At 43.6% G+C, this 18456-nt stretch overlaps 1 protein-coding gene across 1 annotated transcript in view; it reads left to right on the top strand.

Moving 5' to 3' along the window:
• The window catches only part of SORCS1 (sortilin related VPS10 domain containing receptor 1), a 578854-nt gene that overhangs the window by 515783 nt on the left and 44615 nt on the right, over positions 1–18456 (top strand). The window contains exon 19 of the mRNA XM_052660872.1: positions 6991–7177. Within this exon, the coding sequence (XP_052516832.1) occupies positions 6991–7177 (187 nt within the window). The remainder of the gene's footprint in view (positions 1–6990; positions 7178–18456) is intronic.

Below are 18456 nucleotides of genomic sequence, written 5' to 3'. Positions count from 1 at the left end.
TGCCACCTGTTCTTAATATCTTCTGCTTCTATAAGGTCCATATGTTTTCTGTCCTTTATTGTGTCCATCTTTGCATGAAATGTTGACTTGGTGTCTCTAATTTTCTAGTCTTCACCATTCTACTGTTTTCTTCACTTTCTTTGCACTTATCACTTAGGAAGGCTTTCTTATCTCTCCTTACAAGTCTTTGGAACTCTGCATTCAGATGAATATATCCTTCCTTTTCTCCTTTGCCTTTCATTTCTCTTCTTTTCTCAGTTATTTGTAAGGCCTCCTCAGACAACCATTTTGTCTTTTTGCATTTCTTTTTCTTGGGGATGGTTTTGATCACCACCTCCTGTACAATGTCATGAACCTCTGTCCATAGTTTTTCAGGCACTCTGTCTATCAGATCTAGTCTTGTGAATCTATTTGTCACTTCCACTGTATAATTGTAAGGGATTTGATTTAGGTCATACTTGAATGATCTAGTGGTTTTCCCTACTTTCTTCAATTTAAATCCTAATTTTGCAATAAGGAATTCATGATCTGTGCCACAGTCAGCTCCGTGTCTTGTTTTTGCTGACTGTATAGAGCTTCTTCATCTTTGACTGCAAAGAATGTAATCAATCTGATTTTGGTATTGACCATTTGGTGACATCCTTGTGTAGAGTTGTCTCTTGTGTTGTTGGAAGAGGGTGTTTGCTATGATCAGTGCATTCTCTTCACAAAACTCTGTTAGCCTTTGCCCTGCATCATTTTGTACTTCAAGGGCAAACTTGTCTGTTACTCCAGGTATCTCTCAGTTATCTACTTTCACATTCCAGTCCCTTATGAGGAAAAGGACGTCTATTTTTGTATCAGTTCTAGAAGGTCTTGTAGGACCTATAGAACCGTTCAGCTTCAACTTCTTTGGCATTATCAGATGGGCCATAGACTTGGATTACTGTGATTTTGAATGGTTTGCCTTAGAAACAGATCGTTCTGTCATTTTTGAGATTGCATGTAAGTACTGCATTTGAGACTCTTTTGTTGGCTATGGGGGCTACTCCGTTTCTTCTAAGGGGTTCTTTCCCACAGCAGTAGATATAATGGTCATCTGAGTTAAATTCACCCATTCCAGTCCATTTTAGTTCACTGATTCCTAGAATGTCGATGTTTACTCTTACCATCACCTGTTTGACCACTTCCAGTCTACCTTGATTCATGGACCTTGATTCATGGGCTTTCTTCTCAGTTGGTAAAGAATCCACCTGCAATGCAGGAGAGCCTGGTTCGATTCCTGGGTTGGGAAGATCTGCTGGAGAAGGAATAGGCTACCCACTCCAGTATTCTGGCCTGGAAAATACCATGGACTATATAGTCCATGGGGTTGCAAAGAGTTGGACATGAATGAGCGACTTTTACATGGACCTAACATTCCAGATTTCTATGCAATGTTGTTCTTTACAACATTGGACTTTACTTCCATCACCAGTCACATCCACAACTGGGCCTTGTTTTTGCTTTGGCTCTGTCTTTTCATTCTTTCTGAAGTTATTTCTCTACTCTTCTTCAGTAGCATATTGGGCACCTACTGACCTGGGTAGTTCATCTTTCAGTGTCCTATCTTTTTTTCCTTTTTATACAATTCATGGATTTCTTAAGGCAAGAATACTGAAGTGATTTGCTATTCCCTTCTCCAGTGGACCATGTTTTGTCAGAACTCTCCACCATGACCCGTCCGTCTTGGGTGACCCTACATCGCACGGCTCATAATTTCATTGAGCTGGACAAGGCCGTCATCCATGTGATCAGTTTGGTTAGTTTTTTGTGATTGTGGTTTATGAATGCCTATTGTTTATTATCTGTCTTCTTTGCAGCTTAAACATGATACTGCTTCATCAGAGGGAAGACATAAGGATGGTGTATGGAGTTCACGACAACCCATCTTTCCACTTATAAGCAAAAATATTGTCAGAGAGGGAAATGGTCAATGCTAGGAATCGAATCTAACAAGAAAAGAAAGTGAAGCTTGCCTTTGTTATCACCTCTCTTTCTCTGAAAGGCGTCACAAATAAATTCCAATTAAAGAAACTCCTGAAGGACTGTTTTGCAGAGATAAGTTAAACCACAGGTCATCTTAGGCCTGTTTTGAGTCTCTCACCAGCTGTGGGACTTCTGGCATCTCATTTAACCGGTCCATGCTCCAGTCTCCTGGTGTCACAGATAGAAATAGCATCTGCCCTAGCTATCTCCCAGAGTCCCAACAGCCAAACAAACAAGTTAGAAATGTACAGTGTTCATGTTTTTTTGTTTGTTTGTTTTTTGTAAAATTTCAAAATTTATTGAACAGAAAAGAATCATCTGTGTTAGGTCCTGAGACTGCAGCCAGCCCTTAAGGACACATCTCAGCTCTTTATACAAGCTACCCTCATATTATCCAGCCACTTGTTTTCCCAGAGACTAACCTTGACTGAGTGTATTGTGGGACTTTTGTGATTGTGCATCAGTCACTAACTGTGAGTTTAGTCCTTCCATTCCTGCCTCTGTTAGCTCACTCTTAGCACTCAGAACCCTAAAACATACTGGGAAACTTTGACTATTATGCCAAGGTGTGATAGGAATGGCATCAGCTTGTGCTGCACTACATTCATCTTCAGGTGAATTCAATCGCAAGAAAACCTAATGTTCAACAGTCTAAACTAGTGTTCCTCAACCTTTGGTGCAACCCAGCATCAGTTGGGGACCTTCTCAGGCCACAGCAGGACCGAGCATCCTCCCCAAAGGCCCCAAACCAGGAGGTGGGCTTGGATGTGAACTGGGTATCAGATTATTTTTTCTTTTAATTTCTATAAGAGGTGTTGTTATCAAAGACTGAGATTCACTGATTTCAAAACCAGTAAACTATGGGAATTACTTTTGGCAGGAAGGTGAATGCAATTTCCTGTTGCAACTCATATATCAATCTGCCTATCATCTACCTTGAACTATCCCCTAATTGGCTTCCTGGAATACTCGGGCCTTCTTCCAATGCATTCCCCATATTATAGTCAGAGTGATCTTTTTGAATTATAAATATTATCCTGTCATCTTCCCTCAAACTCTGACTTCAATCACTTTGAGTTCTTCCCATTGCTTTTAAGAGAAATAGTGAAGTCAGAAACTTGGCCCACAATTCCTGGAATGTCATTGTCTCCCGTCTAATTTCACATGTTCCTACTGTATCTATATCATCAGCTTCCTTTAACCGTACCACCATTTTCTGCCACAGGGCCCTTGCACATCCAGTTTGCTCTGTCCCCTATTGCCTGGACTCCTCACCTCCATATCACCTGCTCATGTCCTTTGTTTGGTTAATTTCCTTTCTTCAGGTCTTCTCAGCTCAGATATCACTCCTTCTGGGTAGCCTTTCTTGAAGTTCTCATTTGGGTCAAATTTTCAACTCTCCACCTCTCCCTACCAAACAAGCTTACTATACAAGCTTACAGCACCATGGATCTCTCTTTCACATCATCCCCTAGAATAACTTTTTATTTGCATAATTACTGAAGTCTATTTATCTCACTAGCAGTCTCTTTGCTCAAGAAAGTGGGGACCACATCTATTTTGTTTGGTTGATTATAATTTCTTGGCATAATTTTCCACATTTAGGGCCTGACACAAGAAAGACACCTAAAAATATCTGTCAACTGGCTGAATGAATGAATGACCAGAAAGCCTATTAAAGCAAGGCAGGCATGGCTAATCAAATGGTGACCTAGGACTTAGGCATTCTTTTCTTTGCCCTGTTTCTTGTTTTCTGAAAGGAATTGGTATCCCTGCCTGAGATGGTAATAGCAGCCCAAGAAAGTTAGAGGTTGATGACAGTAAGCCCCAAAGTGATGCAGCTACAGCTGTGTTAGACTTCCCAAGCACCTGAGAGCCCCTGAAAGCACAAGATCCAGTGTGCTTGACCCAAGTGGGCAAAACAGCAACAACAGGGATGAATCACCAGTGAGACTTGGCCCCTGGATTCTCTCGGCACGTACTGCAGAGTACTAAGAGGTCTGCACCCACCCACATCAAAGGCCTTGGGGACTTCATGTTTGATTGGGGGATCCCACGTCTTTATCCACAGGGGCTCTCAGATGTGTGGTAACCTAATATACTTATATCTATATATCTGTGTCTCCATCCCTGTTCAGTTCAGTTCAGTTCAGTTCAGTTCGGTCGCTCAGTCATGTCCGACTCTTTGCAACTCCATGAACTACAGCACGCCAGGTCTCCCTGTCCATCACCAACTCCCGGAGTTTACCCAAACTCATGTCCATTGAGTCGGTGATGCCATCCAACCATCTCATCCTCTGTTGTCCCCTTCTGCTCCTGCCTTCAATCTTTCCCAGCATCAGGGTCTTTTCAAAAGAGAGTCAGCTCTTCGCATCAGGTGGCCAAAGTATTGGAGTTTCCGCTTCAACATCAGTCGTTCCAGTGAACACCCAGGACTGATCTCCTTTAGGATGAACTGGCTGGATCTCCTTGCAGTCCAAGAGACTCTCAAGAGTCTTCTCCAACACCACAGTTCAAAAGCATCAGTTCTTTGGTGCTCAGCTTTCTTTATAGTCCAACTCTCACATCCATACATGACCACTGGAAAAACCATAGCCTTGACTAGACGGACCTTCCATCCTTGTACCTGACCTTATTCTCTCAAAGCCTGGCCCCTCAGCTCTAATGGCAGCCCTATTGGTGCACTAACCCAAACGCTGTGTAGCTCCCTGGTTTCCCCTGTGATCCAGACAGGGAGCATTGTCAGCAGCACTGGAGAACCAGGAATGCTATCAGGCTGTCAGACAGGAGATATCCAGGCAGAACTTGGAAGGAGCTTCAAGTAACTGACAAGAAGTCTAAGTCCAGGTCCGTAGGAGAGTGATGAACACCAGACAGAGAGACCAAGGCAAGGTAGACTCCATCTGAGACAGCCAGAGCTGTACTTGCCCCAGGCATGTCTGTAGCTGCTCTCTCTCAGCAGATACTGAAGTGGAATCAGCAGAGACACGAATCTCCCTTCTGTCTTCTTGCAGTTGGTAACCCTGCCTTATGGCCATTCTTATCTCCAGAAAGAACCCTGTAACTTTCTTTCCCTCTCTGTCTCTCAGCCTCTTTCTTTCTCAGAAACCATATTGCTAGTTTCATCCCATAGATAATCTGGTTAACCCTAGCTACTTCTGGTATTTCCCTGAGACACTTATCCCCCCTCCAAAATGTAGTAGATTTTAATATGGGTTCTTCCTCCATGCCCAACCTAGGGTTGGCTAGCAGCAGCTCTGTTGAAAATCCAGAAAACACGGGAGGAAACTGCCCAGAAGCAGAATGAGAAACTGGTCAGTCCAGTTTGGTTGTCCAAGTGAAGGACAAGTCAGCAAGCTTGGCTGACATTTGTATTTAATAGCGGAGGGAATTCAGGTAATTGTACAACACCTGGACTTGTGGTTATCTGTTTTGTAATTTTGAATGGGATTTCTTTTTTCCCACCCTAGGGGAGATTTGTGCCCATGTACTTATAGAGGGTTAGCTGCCATGTACATCCTCACACAATGCTTGGCTGGGCACAAATCAGAAGAGTAGGTCACATAGATTCATAGGATTTGAACTGCTTTTCCTTTCCCTGTGAATTAATCTTTTAAATGTCAACATTTTAAACTTGCCCTTTTCAAAAAATATGATGCCGTGTGAACCTTACTTAATCGAAAATACATTTCTAGTTCAAAGGTTTTTTGTTTTCTTCCCCCACTCTGCCCCAAATGGAGAAAGCTAACAAAACAGATACATGCACGCGTGCACACACACACACACACACACACACACACAACTTGTTAAAGGATGAGTTATCTGTGAGGGATGCTGGGTATTGTCAGTTTTTCTAAGAAACTTTGTTCTTTAAGAATCTCAACTAATTCCACAAGCTATTTTTTTTTTTAGCAGGTCTGGGATTTTATAAAGCAGACTTTATCTTCTCCTGCTTACTTGTGGGAAATTTAGAATCATATGACTTCAGTCAAGCTTTAAAAGGGATATAGCAGATCTTTCATAGCTGCATTGTTTTTACAGTCATTCATTTTGGTATCATATTGTACAGGTTACTGATTATTCACATGTCTTCTATAATAACTCTTTGAGTTAAGATAGGAAGACACTAATATGCCCATTTCACAGATTAGGTAACTGAGACCAAAGGAGACTGCTTGACATACATGAGTCATCCAGCTGGTTAATGAAATGACAGGATTTGAGCCCAGAGGAGCTGTCAATGCTTAACCCACCTATAGTGAATTAAATGCAAGTCCAAGGAGAAGGGTTTAAGTCCCAAGACTGCTGCAGCTAACTAGCTGCAGTAACCTTGAACAAATGGTTAAACCTTCTTTCACTTCAGCTTCCTCATCTGTAAAGTGGACAAACATTGCCTGCTTTTTTCTTCAGACTGAGATTCCATAAAGAATAAAGTGAGATCATTTTGATAGTAGAAAACACTGAAGTATAAAAGAATTAGCCATCATTATCTTAACTATCAGTAATAATAGGGCTGAGTCCAGTGTCAGGCAAGGTGTCCCCTGTCCTTTCTCCAAAACAGTTAGGGAACCAGAAATAAAGACAGAAATGTGGGGACCCTGAGCACATGGGAAGTGACCCTTGACAGTGTCAGGTAGGCTGAATTTTTGAAACTGTGTATGTAAACCTTTTATTCATGTGGATGATCAGACTGTAAACAAAGCCTTCAGAGGAAATGAATATCAAATTGAAGCTGATAATCAAACAATATTCCAAACCTTAGAACTTTTGGGAGTTGGTACCTTTCAGGTTTGGAGGGTATCCATCTTCGTAAACTCCTGTCTCCTAGGGAATTTCACAGGGATCCCGTCACACAGACACAGGCTCCCAGCTGCAGGACAGAACTGAGGCTGCCTTATTCCTGAGTTGGGGCTCTGATACGCTTCAGCCCTGGAGAAGCAACAGCCATGCACTGACCCCCCTTCCTCTGGTGTTGTCTTTCAGGGTGACGTCCAGAGGACACTCATCCAGGTGGACTTCGGGGATGGCATCGCAGTGTCTTATGTCAACCTCAGCTCCATGGAAGATGGGATCAAACATGTCTATCACAATGTGGGCATTTTCCGAGTGACCGTGCAGGTGGACAACAGTCTGGGGTCTGACAGCGCCGTCCTGTACTTACATGTAACTTGTATGTTATTACTGTTGTTGGTTTATGACATATCTTACATATTGTGTCCTTTGAAAAATATAATCCAAAATCAGGTATCTAGAAGAAGCCCCTTAGTTATTTTAGCAGCTGAGTAAAGGAGACAGAGTGCAGAGAAAGCAAGAAGAAACCAGGGCATGACTGAAAGGTCTGGACTCTGGTTTGCTTCAGACTGTTCTCTTGCACTGATTCTGCCTCTTCTGGACACTTCTTAGAGATGGTACTGCTTGTCTATGCTGAGCCTGAGCAACCTGCTGAGCTGGTTGGTTTAATATGGATTTGTGAGGGTTTTTTTGGGTCAGAGATGTTTGAGAACAATCCAAATTATCACAAGTAATAGGATTTCACCCCATCTGCTTATTCTTCTCTTTCCTTGTTTTATCTCACTAATAATAATCATGTTAGACTTTTGTTTTCCTTTCTTTTAAGTATGTTTCCTAGATTTGCTCTGTGATGATTTGGTCTTAGAAAGTGGTATAGAGCAAAAGAGGGTAAACAATGGAGAGGAAGCTGCATTAAGAAGTAGTTTCAAAAAGTGACAAAGGTTTTTCCCCATTGAGGAATTCAGAGGGTTCCTAATGAAACAAAGGTGAGTCCTAAGCTGTGTTTGGTAAAAAAAGGTTTGCTGTGAGTGCCTCTTATGCTAGGGTGTATCAGTTCAGTTCAGTTCAGTCGCTCAGTCGTGTCCGACTCTTTGTGACCCCATGAATTGCAGCACTCCAGGCCTCCCTGTCCATCACCAACTCCCAGAGTTCACTCAGACTCACATCCATTGAGTCAGTGATGCCATCCAGCCATCTCATCCACTGTCGTCCCCTTCTCCTCCTGCCCCCAATCCCTCCCGGCATCAGAGTCTTTTCCAGTGAGTCACCTCTTTGCATGAGGTGGCCAAAGTACTGGAGTTTCCGCTTTAGCATCAGTCCTTCCAATGAACACCCAGGACTGATCTCCTTTAGGATGGACTGGTTGGATCTCCTTGCAGTCCAAGGGACTCTCAAGAGTCTTCTCCAACACCACAGTTCAAAAGCATCAATTCTTCGGCACTCAGCTTTCTTCACAGTCCAACTCTCACATCCATACATGACCACAGAAAAACCATAGCCTTGACTAGACGGACCTTAGTCGGCAAAGTAATGTCTCTGCTTTTGAATATGCTATCTAGTTTGGTCATAACTTTTCTTCCAAGGAGTAAGTGTCTTTTAATTTCATGGCTGCAATCACCATCTACAGTGATTTTGGAGCCCAAAGAAATAAAGTCTGACACTGTTTCCACTGTTTCCCCATCTATTTCCCATAAAGTGATGGGACTAGATGCCATGATATTAGTTTTCTGAATGTTGAGCTTTAAGCCAACTTTTTCACTCTCTTCTTTCACTTTCATCAAGAGGCTTTTAGTTCCTCTTCACTTTCTGCCATAAGGGTGGTGTCATTTGCATATCTGAGGTTATTGATATTTCTCCTGGCAATCTTGATTCCAGCTTGTGCTTCTTCCAGTCCAGCGTTTCTCATGATGTACTTTGCATATAAGTTAAATAAGCAGGGTGACAATATACAGCCTTGACGTACTCCTTTTCCTATTTGGAACCAGTCTGTTGTTCCATGTCCAGTTCTAACTCTTCCTCCCTGACCTGCATACAGGTTTCTCAAGAGGCAAGTCAGGTGGTCTGGTATTCCCATCTCTTTAAGAATTTTCCACAGTTGATTGTGATCCACACAGTCAAAGGCTTTGGTATAGTCTGTATGGTTGTCCCCAAAAAAGTATCAGTTCAGTTCAGTTCAGTCACTCAGTCATGTCTGACTCTTTGCAACCTCATGGACTGCAGCATTCTAGGCCTCCCTGTCCATCACCAACTCCTGGAGTTAACCCAAACTCATGTCCATTGAGTCAGTGATGCCATCCAACCATCTCATCCTCTGTTGTCCCCTTCTCCTCCTGCCCTCAATCTTTCCCAGCATCAGGGTCTTTTCAAATGAGTCAGCTCTTTGCATCAGGTGGCCAAAGTATTGAAGTTTCAGCTTCAACGTCAGTCTTTCCAATGAACACTCAGAACTGATCTCCTTTAGGATGGACTGGTTGGATCTCCCTGCAGTCCAAGGGACTCTCAAGAGTCTGCTCCAAGACCACAGTTCAAAAGCATCAATTCTTTGGCACTCAGCTTTCTTCACAGTCCAACTCTCACATCCATACATGACCACTGGAAAAACCAAAGAAGGATAGGGGACCTACTTAGTTTGCTGGAGAAATGGTTTACTTTCAAATGAAAGTTAGTCTCTATATGAATGATCCTGTTTAAATTCCAAGTTCTAGGTCAGGAGTATTAAGGCTGGGCCGTATTCCATGCCTCTTAATTGACCCTTGCCCACTGAAGCAAACTGACTACACAAGGGACCAAGTAGACTCTCTTTGTTAAGCTTCTGTGGTCCAGCAGGAGGACAGGGCAATTTAGAGGTCCCCAAGAGTACTGAGATTGCCTGCTCTATCAGTCATTCGTGATCCTCATCTCCTGTACACTCAAGACTCAAGGGCTTTGGAGAAACCCATCCGTCCTTCTTTGAGTTTAGGCAGAGTTCTGCAAGGTGCCGCCTGTGCCAATGCCACCTCCCCCTTTCAGCTAATGTTAGTTAGGCTCTTACTATGTGCCAGGGTTTGTGCTAAACCTACTCTTTATGTGTTTGACCTTTCTTTTCAGAACAACCCTATCAAGTAGGCACTCCCTGGAAGACTACATTACAAAGAACTGTGCAGTTCAGAAAGCTTAAGTTGCCCATTCAGGGTGCAGGCCTACTGTCTGTAGGGCCAGGCTTCAGACTCAGTTCTCCCTGCCTCTGGAATCCTAGCCCGTGGTCACTAGGTTATTATAGGTGCCAGCATAGGCTGGGGGTCAGAGGAAGCCATCAGCCCTTATTCCCCTCCATGGCTTTGTACATCATCCCAAAGGAACATGTAGGTTAGAGGCAGGGCATTTCCCCAGCTGTTCAACTACACAGGTTCAAGCTCCCTTCCTGCTGACTGCTGCTCCTGAGCTGTCCTAGACAGTCTTCCTGGAGTTGCTGCTTACTAAGAGGTAATTCTTCTCTATATTTCAGTATTTATGGGGGCACAAGTGATAATATGTTAGGAGTAATCCTAAAATATTTAAAAGTGAAGTGAAAGTCGCTCAGCCATGTCCGACTCTTTGCGACTCATGGACTATACAGTCCATGAAATTCTCCAGGCAAGAATACAGCAGTGGGTAGCCGTTCCCTTCTCCAGGGGATCTTCCCAACCCAGGTCTCTTGCATTGCAAGCAGATTCTTTACCAGCTGAGCCACGAGGGAAGCCCAAAATATTTTAAAACTACATCACAAACCTTTGTTAATAGTAACAAAAATAAATTGCCACACAAATGACAGCTGAGAATGGTTGCCTACCTGGCAGTTATCATTCCACACAGCTTATTCTTTGAGGTTTTGTTAGAGATTTACTCTCCTGAAGAATCACAGTTATTATATTCCATACCCCATATGTGTATCAAACATCCCTAGACTCTAAGCATGTGTCAATAGTGATTTAAAATTCAGCAGCAGCTTGCCATCTCAGTTTCTCAGGGTCTCTCATAGTCAACCACAGCTCCCTGCCCCAATCTGCCCTGTGGACTCTCCATTACCCTACATACGGTCATATCCCACGAGGGAACTTCCCTCTCCTGCTCTCTCCTGGGCTTACTGAATCCTGGGAAGGAAAAGAGCATGTTCACCTCTGCTCCAGATGAAGGGTTGCAGAAGCCAAGATTTCTGAAAGAAACGAGCCATTTGTTCACTTGCAATTTCTTTTCATCTCATTAGGCTGATTGAATGGCTTGAGCAATTTGACCTCAACCTCAGTAGCAGATGATCTGTGATGGAAAGTGTTGTGTTCTGATTCTAATTTTATCAGACTCATCTTGGGTCGAGTGATCGAATAAGCAGGACTCATATCAGGGGACCCCTTTCTAAGCCTGGTCTTGGGGATAAAAATTAACTTTTGTACTAATTGTATGAAAGCAGGATTATGTTTTATGTTTCCATTTTCTCACATATATTTAAAAACCACAACATGAGCAGTGCCAGCAGGTTCTAACAGCTTTGCTAGGGCTTCTCTCCTAAAGGACCCGTTGTGTTCTGCCGTATGTGTGAACATTTTTTAGGGCTTCCCAGGTGGTGCTGGAGGTAAAGAACCTGCCTGCCAATGCAGGAGACATAAGAGACATGGGTATCATCCCTGTGCGGGAAGATTCCCCTGGAGGAGAGCATGGCAACCCACTCCACTGTTCTTGCCTGGAGAATTCCATGGACAGAGGAGCCTGGCGTGCTATAGTCCATAGGACTGCTAAGATTTATATACACCTAAAGCAACTTAGCATTCACGCATCAACATCTTTGTTTATCCTCACACATCTACCATCTTGGGCAACATTTGGCCTTTCTTTCAGATGGTAAAAACAAAGATTAAAGAAGTACTGTGATTTGACACTATTTTATACTAAGAGGAATTCATGATAAATCATAATTGACTTCCATTCCCCCAAATCTGAAATGTGGAGGGTAGCATGGCAGTTTTGAGTGCCTCAGTGACAGAAGGGATATATGGCTCTGTAGGAAAAATAGAAGCCAGCACTGCACAAGTTGGCCCTTGTTAAGTAGAGATGCTGGCCTGAACTCCTGGCCAAGTCACTGCATTGCTTTGAAGCTAGTTTTTCTCCTCCATTACATAAGAAATGCACGTCTTATTTCCCAAAGGTTCTATAAAGCATCTTATGCTGTGCCCTGCCAACTGGCCAAGCTTGATTTTCCATTATGATGCAGCAGGTGCATTAGTACTTAGTGGGTTCTGAGCAAAAGCTCAGTTCAGCTCCCCTAGCCTGCCCTCTACCCTCTCACCCAGTCCTCCTCCCCTGTACCCAGGGCTCTTCCTAAAAGCCACACAGCCTGTCTTATACACACACTACCTCTTCTTTCCAGTTCAGAAATATGCTTTTATTCTAAATCAAAGATTCTTAAGTACTGGCTTGCAAAGGTCATCAGAAGCAAGTAGAGATGATGTTCCTGCTGTAACATAGGGCTGGGCGGCTCTCTGGGGGCAGCTGGGTAATCTACTGTATCCTGACAGCGGAGAATCTCTTGGGGAATGCATTCACTGTTCTCTGCTAGCTTGCAAACTAATGAGACCTGGGATGCAGCCAGGTTTGCCTTCAGCTGCATGGGACTGAGAATTTAGAGGACATGCAGATTTCTGTTCAGAAAGCTGCCCTCTCTCAGCCAGTCTTGCATTAAAAAAAAAAAAAAATCACTGAAGATTTTGCAAACATACAGAATAGGAGGTGGAAAAAAGGTGAGGGGGGTGTTTCTGATACTTCCTGAACCTCTCTCCTCAACTACCCTGTTACCAAGATGTCCTTTACAGATATCTCTCTGACTCCAGCTTAGGGTAAAGTGATCAGTTCTTGAAAACCTTTGTAGCTTTGTTGTTATCACACAGTCATTTTATTGGCCAGAGAATGTCAGACCTAGGCTTTGTAAGATGTGGTTAAGGAGCCTCCTGCCCTGGAATCAAATGATAAAAATGTAGTGCCCTGATTCCCTTCCCAGACCTACTGGACTAAAATTTCTGGAAGTATGGCTTCAATCTGAGAGCTAAATCCTGCACATTTGTATGAACAGATAATGTGTATGTGTGTTTGTGTGTAAGTATGTATGTATATATATGCAAGAAGGAAGTTATATGGACACACATGGACATTCTTCAGGGCCTAAAGTGACAGCTGCCTAAAGTGACTTACTCTGCCTTCAACAGCTGAGTATGAGCCTCAAGCCCAGTGAAGTTTAAGATACTCTGTTGCAGGATCTTATCTTCACACTTTGAATTTCTTTTGTTTCTTCTATTAGGTATCTTTTTTTAATGTTTCAGGTTTGGTTTAGTTGCTAAGTTGTGACCCACTCTTGTCCCACAGACTGTAGCCCGCCAGGCTCCTCTGTCCGTGAGATCGCCCAGGCAAGAATACTGGAATGGGGAGCCATTGCTTTCTCCAGGGGATCTTCCCAACCCAGGGATCGGACCTGTGTCTCCCGCACTGGCAGGCAGATTCTTTACCACTGAGCCACCAGGGAAGCCCAGCATTTCAGACAAACAGCAATATGACATGTAGGTCTTCAGAACAAATGCTAGAGGCAGGTCAGAGTGATCAGCATGTGTGCATGTGTGCACACGTGTGGGTGTACACACACACACACACACACACACACACACACACACACACACACACACACATCACTTGCACCCTGTAGCACAGGAAGACCAAACAAGAGAAGAGAAGGGAAACATTCCCACGCAATTTCCCCAGTTCTCCCAGCCACATTGAGAAGATTCATAAGGAATAATACAGCGCCACCTGCTGTCCATTCTGTGTATTGCGTGCACCTGTCCCAGGAAGCGGTATCCGTCAGCTTGTTCCGCTCTCTGCTGAGTGTGGCTAGCCAGCTGGAGGCTTCCACGGGTTAGACTTTCACTTCCAAGGTTCCGTTAGGGCAGATCCCTCTGTGCAGAAAAATGAGAGTTGAAAGCTCGGCTTTGAAGCAACAGGAATCAGGTATATTAAACAGATAAAAAGCAAGAGGACTTAGCTACCTGAGAGCTAAATGCCGCACAGCCGTATGAACAGATGATGTGTGTGTGTGCGTGTGTGTGTGTGCGTGTGTGTGCGTGCATGTGTGTGTATGTCTATATACGCAAGATGAAAGTTATACAAACACACACGGACATTCTTCAGCACCTAAAGTACCTGCTGAGAGTCCTGAATGCCAGTTAGACCTCATTTGCTCTTGTTCCTTGCCTGTGTCTCCTGCTATCCTCACACCTGACAGGCCACCTCCTTCTCAAGGTCTGTGCCCTACCCTTACCCTGGAGCTTCCCGAGGAGATGCACAGTGCACTCATACATGTTATTCAGGTGACTGGTCAAATGTCATTGCTTCTGAGAGACTGCTTGACCACCCATCAAAAATAGCATGCTCTCACTAGCCCTGCTCCTTGCAGTCACTGCCTCCCTCAATAATACATAAGCACCATCAAGGGCCAGGTGTCCCAGCACCTAGAGTAATGCCTGGCACACAGCAGCACTCAGAAACTACCGAGTGGAGGGACGACCATATTTCAGGAACAAGATTCAGCTTTGTCATTAAGAGGACACAGACATTATCCTTATTTTGACCTTTGGGACTTTAAAATTTTTTGAATGCTCAAAAGAAACCAAGATGAAGCCTTTAAGGATGGAAATGGCTGGTCTCCCTGAGCTTAGCTAGTTCTCACAGTCTAGCTGATTCAGGTAACTCTGATTGGGGAGTCAGGAGGAGTGTCACAGAGGAGGGGACAGGTGCCATCACAAAGGTGTGTAAGTAAGGTCCTCAGGGGGCACAGGGCACCTGCTGGAGCACATCACGTGATGAGGGACGGCAGGAGCCATGCAATAAACAAGAGCCTGTGTAACAAGCATGTCCTGCTCTCTGCATCATGTCTGAGTCATCAGTAAGTATAATAGCTCTTTCGTTAACATGGGTCTTAGCAGGCATTTGTCAGCTGGCCCGGGCTCTGAACTTGGACTGTATTGGTTCACACCCTGGAGTGGAGGAAGGTGACCTTCCTCTGTTAGTTCATCTCTGCATGGAGCTGATAATAATGCCTACTTCATAAGGTTATTATGAAGATTAAATGAGAACAAGAAGTCGTTCACAGACTATGTGGTACACAGCCACCGCTCAGTAAATGTTACCCTTTTATTATTTCATTGAACAATTCTGACTTATGATCAACTATTTCTTATCATATGGCTTGTAAACCAGAAAATTAGTTCTGTTCTCCTGGTCTCCCAGCCTCTAATCTATAAAGAGAGGAAAACACACACGAAAGCAGAAACAGGAAATTATGTTTTTGTTCACTTTGTTCTTTGGTCGCTAAGTTGTGTCCAACTCTTTCATACCCTGTTTTGTTCAGTGACCCAGCCAATAACACAGCACCTGCTAGGTCTCAGGACCTGCACACATCTGTGTGTGCGCTCAGTCACTTAGTTATGCCCAACTCTTTGCAGCCCCATGGACTGTAGACTCCTCTGTCCATGCAATTTTCTATATATGTAAAGATGAATATGAAGGACTTGTCCCTCCAAAAGTTTTCAGCCTGTGTTCTCTATCTCAGAAATTTTAGATCTGTATGTGTTAGCTATGTTATTATTATGATTATATAATGGAAATTTTCATTTTGAGCATGTGACTAGCATCACTTTCTGGAAATATCACTCTCACAACAAGTTGGAGGGTGAGAAGGCACATAGTCATTGCTATACAATGCATGAATGTATAATGTGTACTTATACATATGCAGGAAAGAACTTCCACAAACACACATATACATCTCTCTGGGCCTTCAAGGCCAATGTGTTCTATGTCCTGATTACCTCTGAGATCTCATTGTCTTATACACTTTCCCTCCATTTATTTCTCCATTTCTCACTATTCTTCCAATATGGAGATCCCTCTCCTCCTCTGAGTCTTTGGACTTCCTCTGCCCTTGCCCTGGATCGTATGTTTTATTCTAAGTGATGGGGCCATCTGGGACTTGATCTAGCTTATGTATTACTTTTTAAATCTTTATTTATTTAGTTGTGGCACATGAGATCTTTAGTTGTAGCACATGGGATCTAGTTCCCCAACCAGGGCTCAAACCTGGGCACCCTGCACTGGGAGTGTAGAGTCTTAGCCATTGGACCGCCAGGGAAGTCCCCAGTTTATGTATTATCGAGGGAGGCAGGCTTTGACACACAGAGCAGGAGGGTGGATTAGAATGGGGAAAGGTTTAGTTAAGTTCACTTCAGTTCAGTTGCTCAGTCATGTCTGACTCTTTGTGGCCCTATGGATTGCAATACACCAGGCCTCCCTGTCCATCATAAACTCCTGGAGTTTACTCAAACTCATGTCCTTTGAGTCAGTGATGCCATCCAAGCATCTCATCCTTTGTCATCCCCTTCTCTTTCTACCTTCAGTCTTTCCCAGCATCAGGGTCTTTTCCAATGAGTTTGTTTTTCACATCAGGTGGCCAAAGTATTGGAGTTTCAGCTTCAGCATCAGTCCTTCCAATGAATATTCAGGACTGATTTCCTTTAGGATGGACTGGCTGGATCTCCTTGCAGTCCAAGGGACTCTCAAGAGTCTTCTCCAACACCAGAGTTCAAAAGTATCAGTTTTTTGGCATTCAACTTTCTTTATAGTCCAACTATAAAGAAATGTATGGCTACTGGAAAAACCATAGCTTTGACTAGATGGACCTTTGTTGGCAAAGTAATGTCTCTGCTTTTTAATATGCTGTCTAGGTTGGTCGTAACTTTTCTTCCAAGGAGCAAGTGTGTTTTAATTTCATGGCTGCAGTCACCATCTGCAGTTATTTAGGAGCCCCAAAATATAAAGTCTGTCACGTTTCCATTGCTTCCCCATCTATTTGCCATGAAGTGATGGGACAGGATGCCATGATCTTCGTTTTCTGAATGTTGAGCTTTAAGCCAAACTTCTCACTCTCCTGTTTCACTTTCATCAAGAGGCTCTTTAGTTCTTCACTTTCTGCCATAAGGGTTGTGCCATCTGCATATCTGAAGTTATTGGTATTTCTCCTGGCAATCTTGATTCCAGATTGCGCTTTATCCAGCCCAGCATTTCTCATGATGTACTCTGCATATGAGTTAAATAAGCAGGGTGACAATATACAGCCTTGACATACTCTTTTCCTGATTTGGAACCAGTCTGTTGTTTCATGCCCAGTTCTAACTGTTGCTTCCTGACCTGCATACAGATTTCTCAGAAGGCAGGCAGTGGTCTGGTATTCCCATCTCTTTAAGAATTTTCCACGGTTTGTTGTGATCCATACAGTCAAAGGCTTTGGCCTAGTCAATAAAGCAGAAATAGATGTTTTTCTAGAACTCTCTTGCTTTTTTGAGAATCGAGCAGATGTTGGCAATTTGATCTCTGGTTCCTCTGCCTTTTCTAAATCCATCTTGAACATCTGGAAGTTCACGGTTCATGTACTGTTGAAGCCTGGCTTGGAGAATTTTGAGCATTACTTTGCTAGCATGTGAGATGAGTGCAATTGTGCAGTAGTTTGAGCATTTTTTGGCATTGTTTTTATTTGGGATTGGAATGAAAACTGACCTTTTCCAGTCCTGTGGCCACTGATGAGTTTTTTGCTGGTATATTGAGTGCAGCACTTTTACAGCATCATCTTTTAGGATTTGAAACAGCTCAACTGGAATTCCATCACCTCCACTAGCTTTGTTCATAGTGATGCTTCCTAAGGCCCACTTGACTCTCATTCCATGATGTCTGGCTCTAGGGGAAAGGTTAGAGCCTGTAAAATCCGTGAGAAAGTACTACTGCTTCAGGTGAGACTGGTGTATAGTGTATGAACCAGGGCAGCATGCAAAGAGCTCTGAGAGAGAATTTATGAAACCAAATCAGTGGTTTCCTAAATGGATGTGGGCAGCAAAGAAATAAGGAATCAAGACTGACTTTCTGTTTCTGGGTTGTTCCCCTGGATTAACACTGATGTTATTCATCAAGATTGAAGTATACAGAATGGTGGGGGGTAGGGGAGGCAGTGTGTTTCATAGGAATATCTGGCTGTTAATTGAGTCTGGGAGCTTCCAAGGTGGTGCTAGTGGTAAAGAACCTGCCTGCCAATGCAGGAGATCCAAGAGATGTGAGTTCAATCCCTGAGTCAGGAAGATCCCCTGGAGGAGGAAATGGCTACCCACTACAATATTCTTGCCTGGAAAATTCCATGGACAGAGGAGCCTGGCAGATTACAGTCCATAGGGCTGCAAAGAGTTGGACATGACGGAGCACAAATAAGCAACTGAGTCTGGAGGCAAGAAGGTGGTTTGGAGCCCTAAGCACGTGCTTCATAGTTGAAGGTTAGATTGTGGATGGTATCCCTCAGCAGAAAAGAAGGTAGAGGGAGAAAGAGGTCAAAGACTTTAGAAAATGCATCATATGGTCAACTAGAAGAGAGGACAGTGATTAAAGCAGGTGCAAGGGCCTGAGTACCACTTTCTTCTCCATCTCATGAATACAGGTGGTGGTGGTGGATTTTTGTCATGTTCCCCTCAAAGGAGAATGCATTTTGTCTGGTAAAAGTGACTTGAAGAGAAAGTCAGGGGATCTTAGGGTAGGTCTAGTGGTTCTCCAGGAAAAGGATACTGTTATCTT

Source organism: Budorcas taxicolor, chromosome 23, assembly GCF_023091745.1.
Source record: "Budorcas taxicolor isolate Tak-1 chromosome 23, Takin1.1, whole genome shotgun sequence".
Classification (NCBI taxonomy): Eukaryota; Metazoa; Chordata; class Mammalia; order Artiodactyla; family Bovidae; genus Budorcas; species Budorcas taxicolor.
The sequence above is the reverse complement of the archived record's forward strand: the minus strand, read 5'-3'. Positions and strand labels throughout refer to the sequence as shown.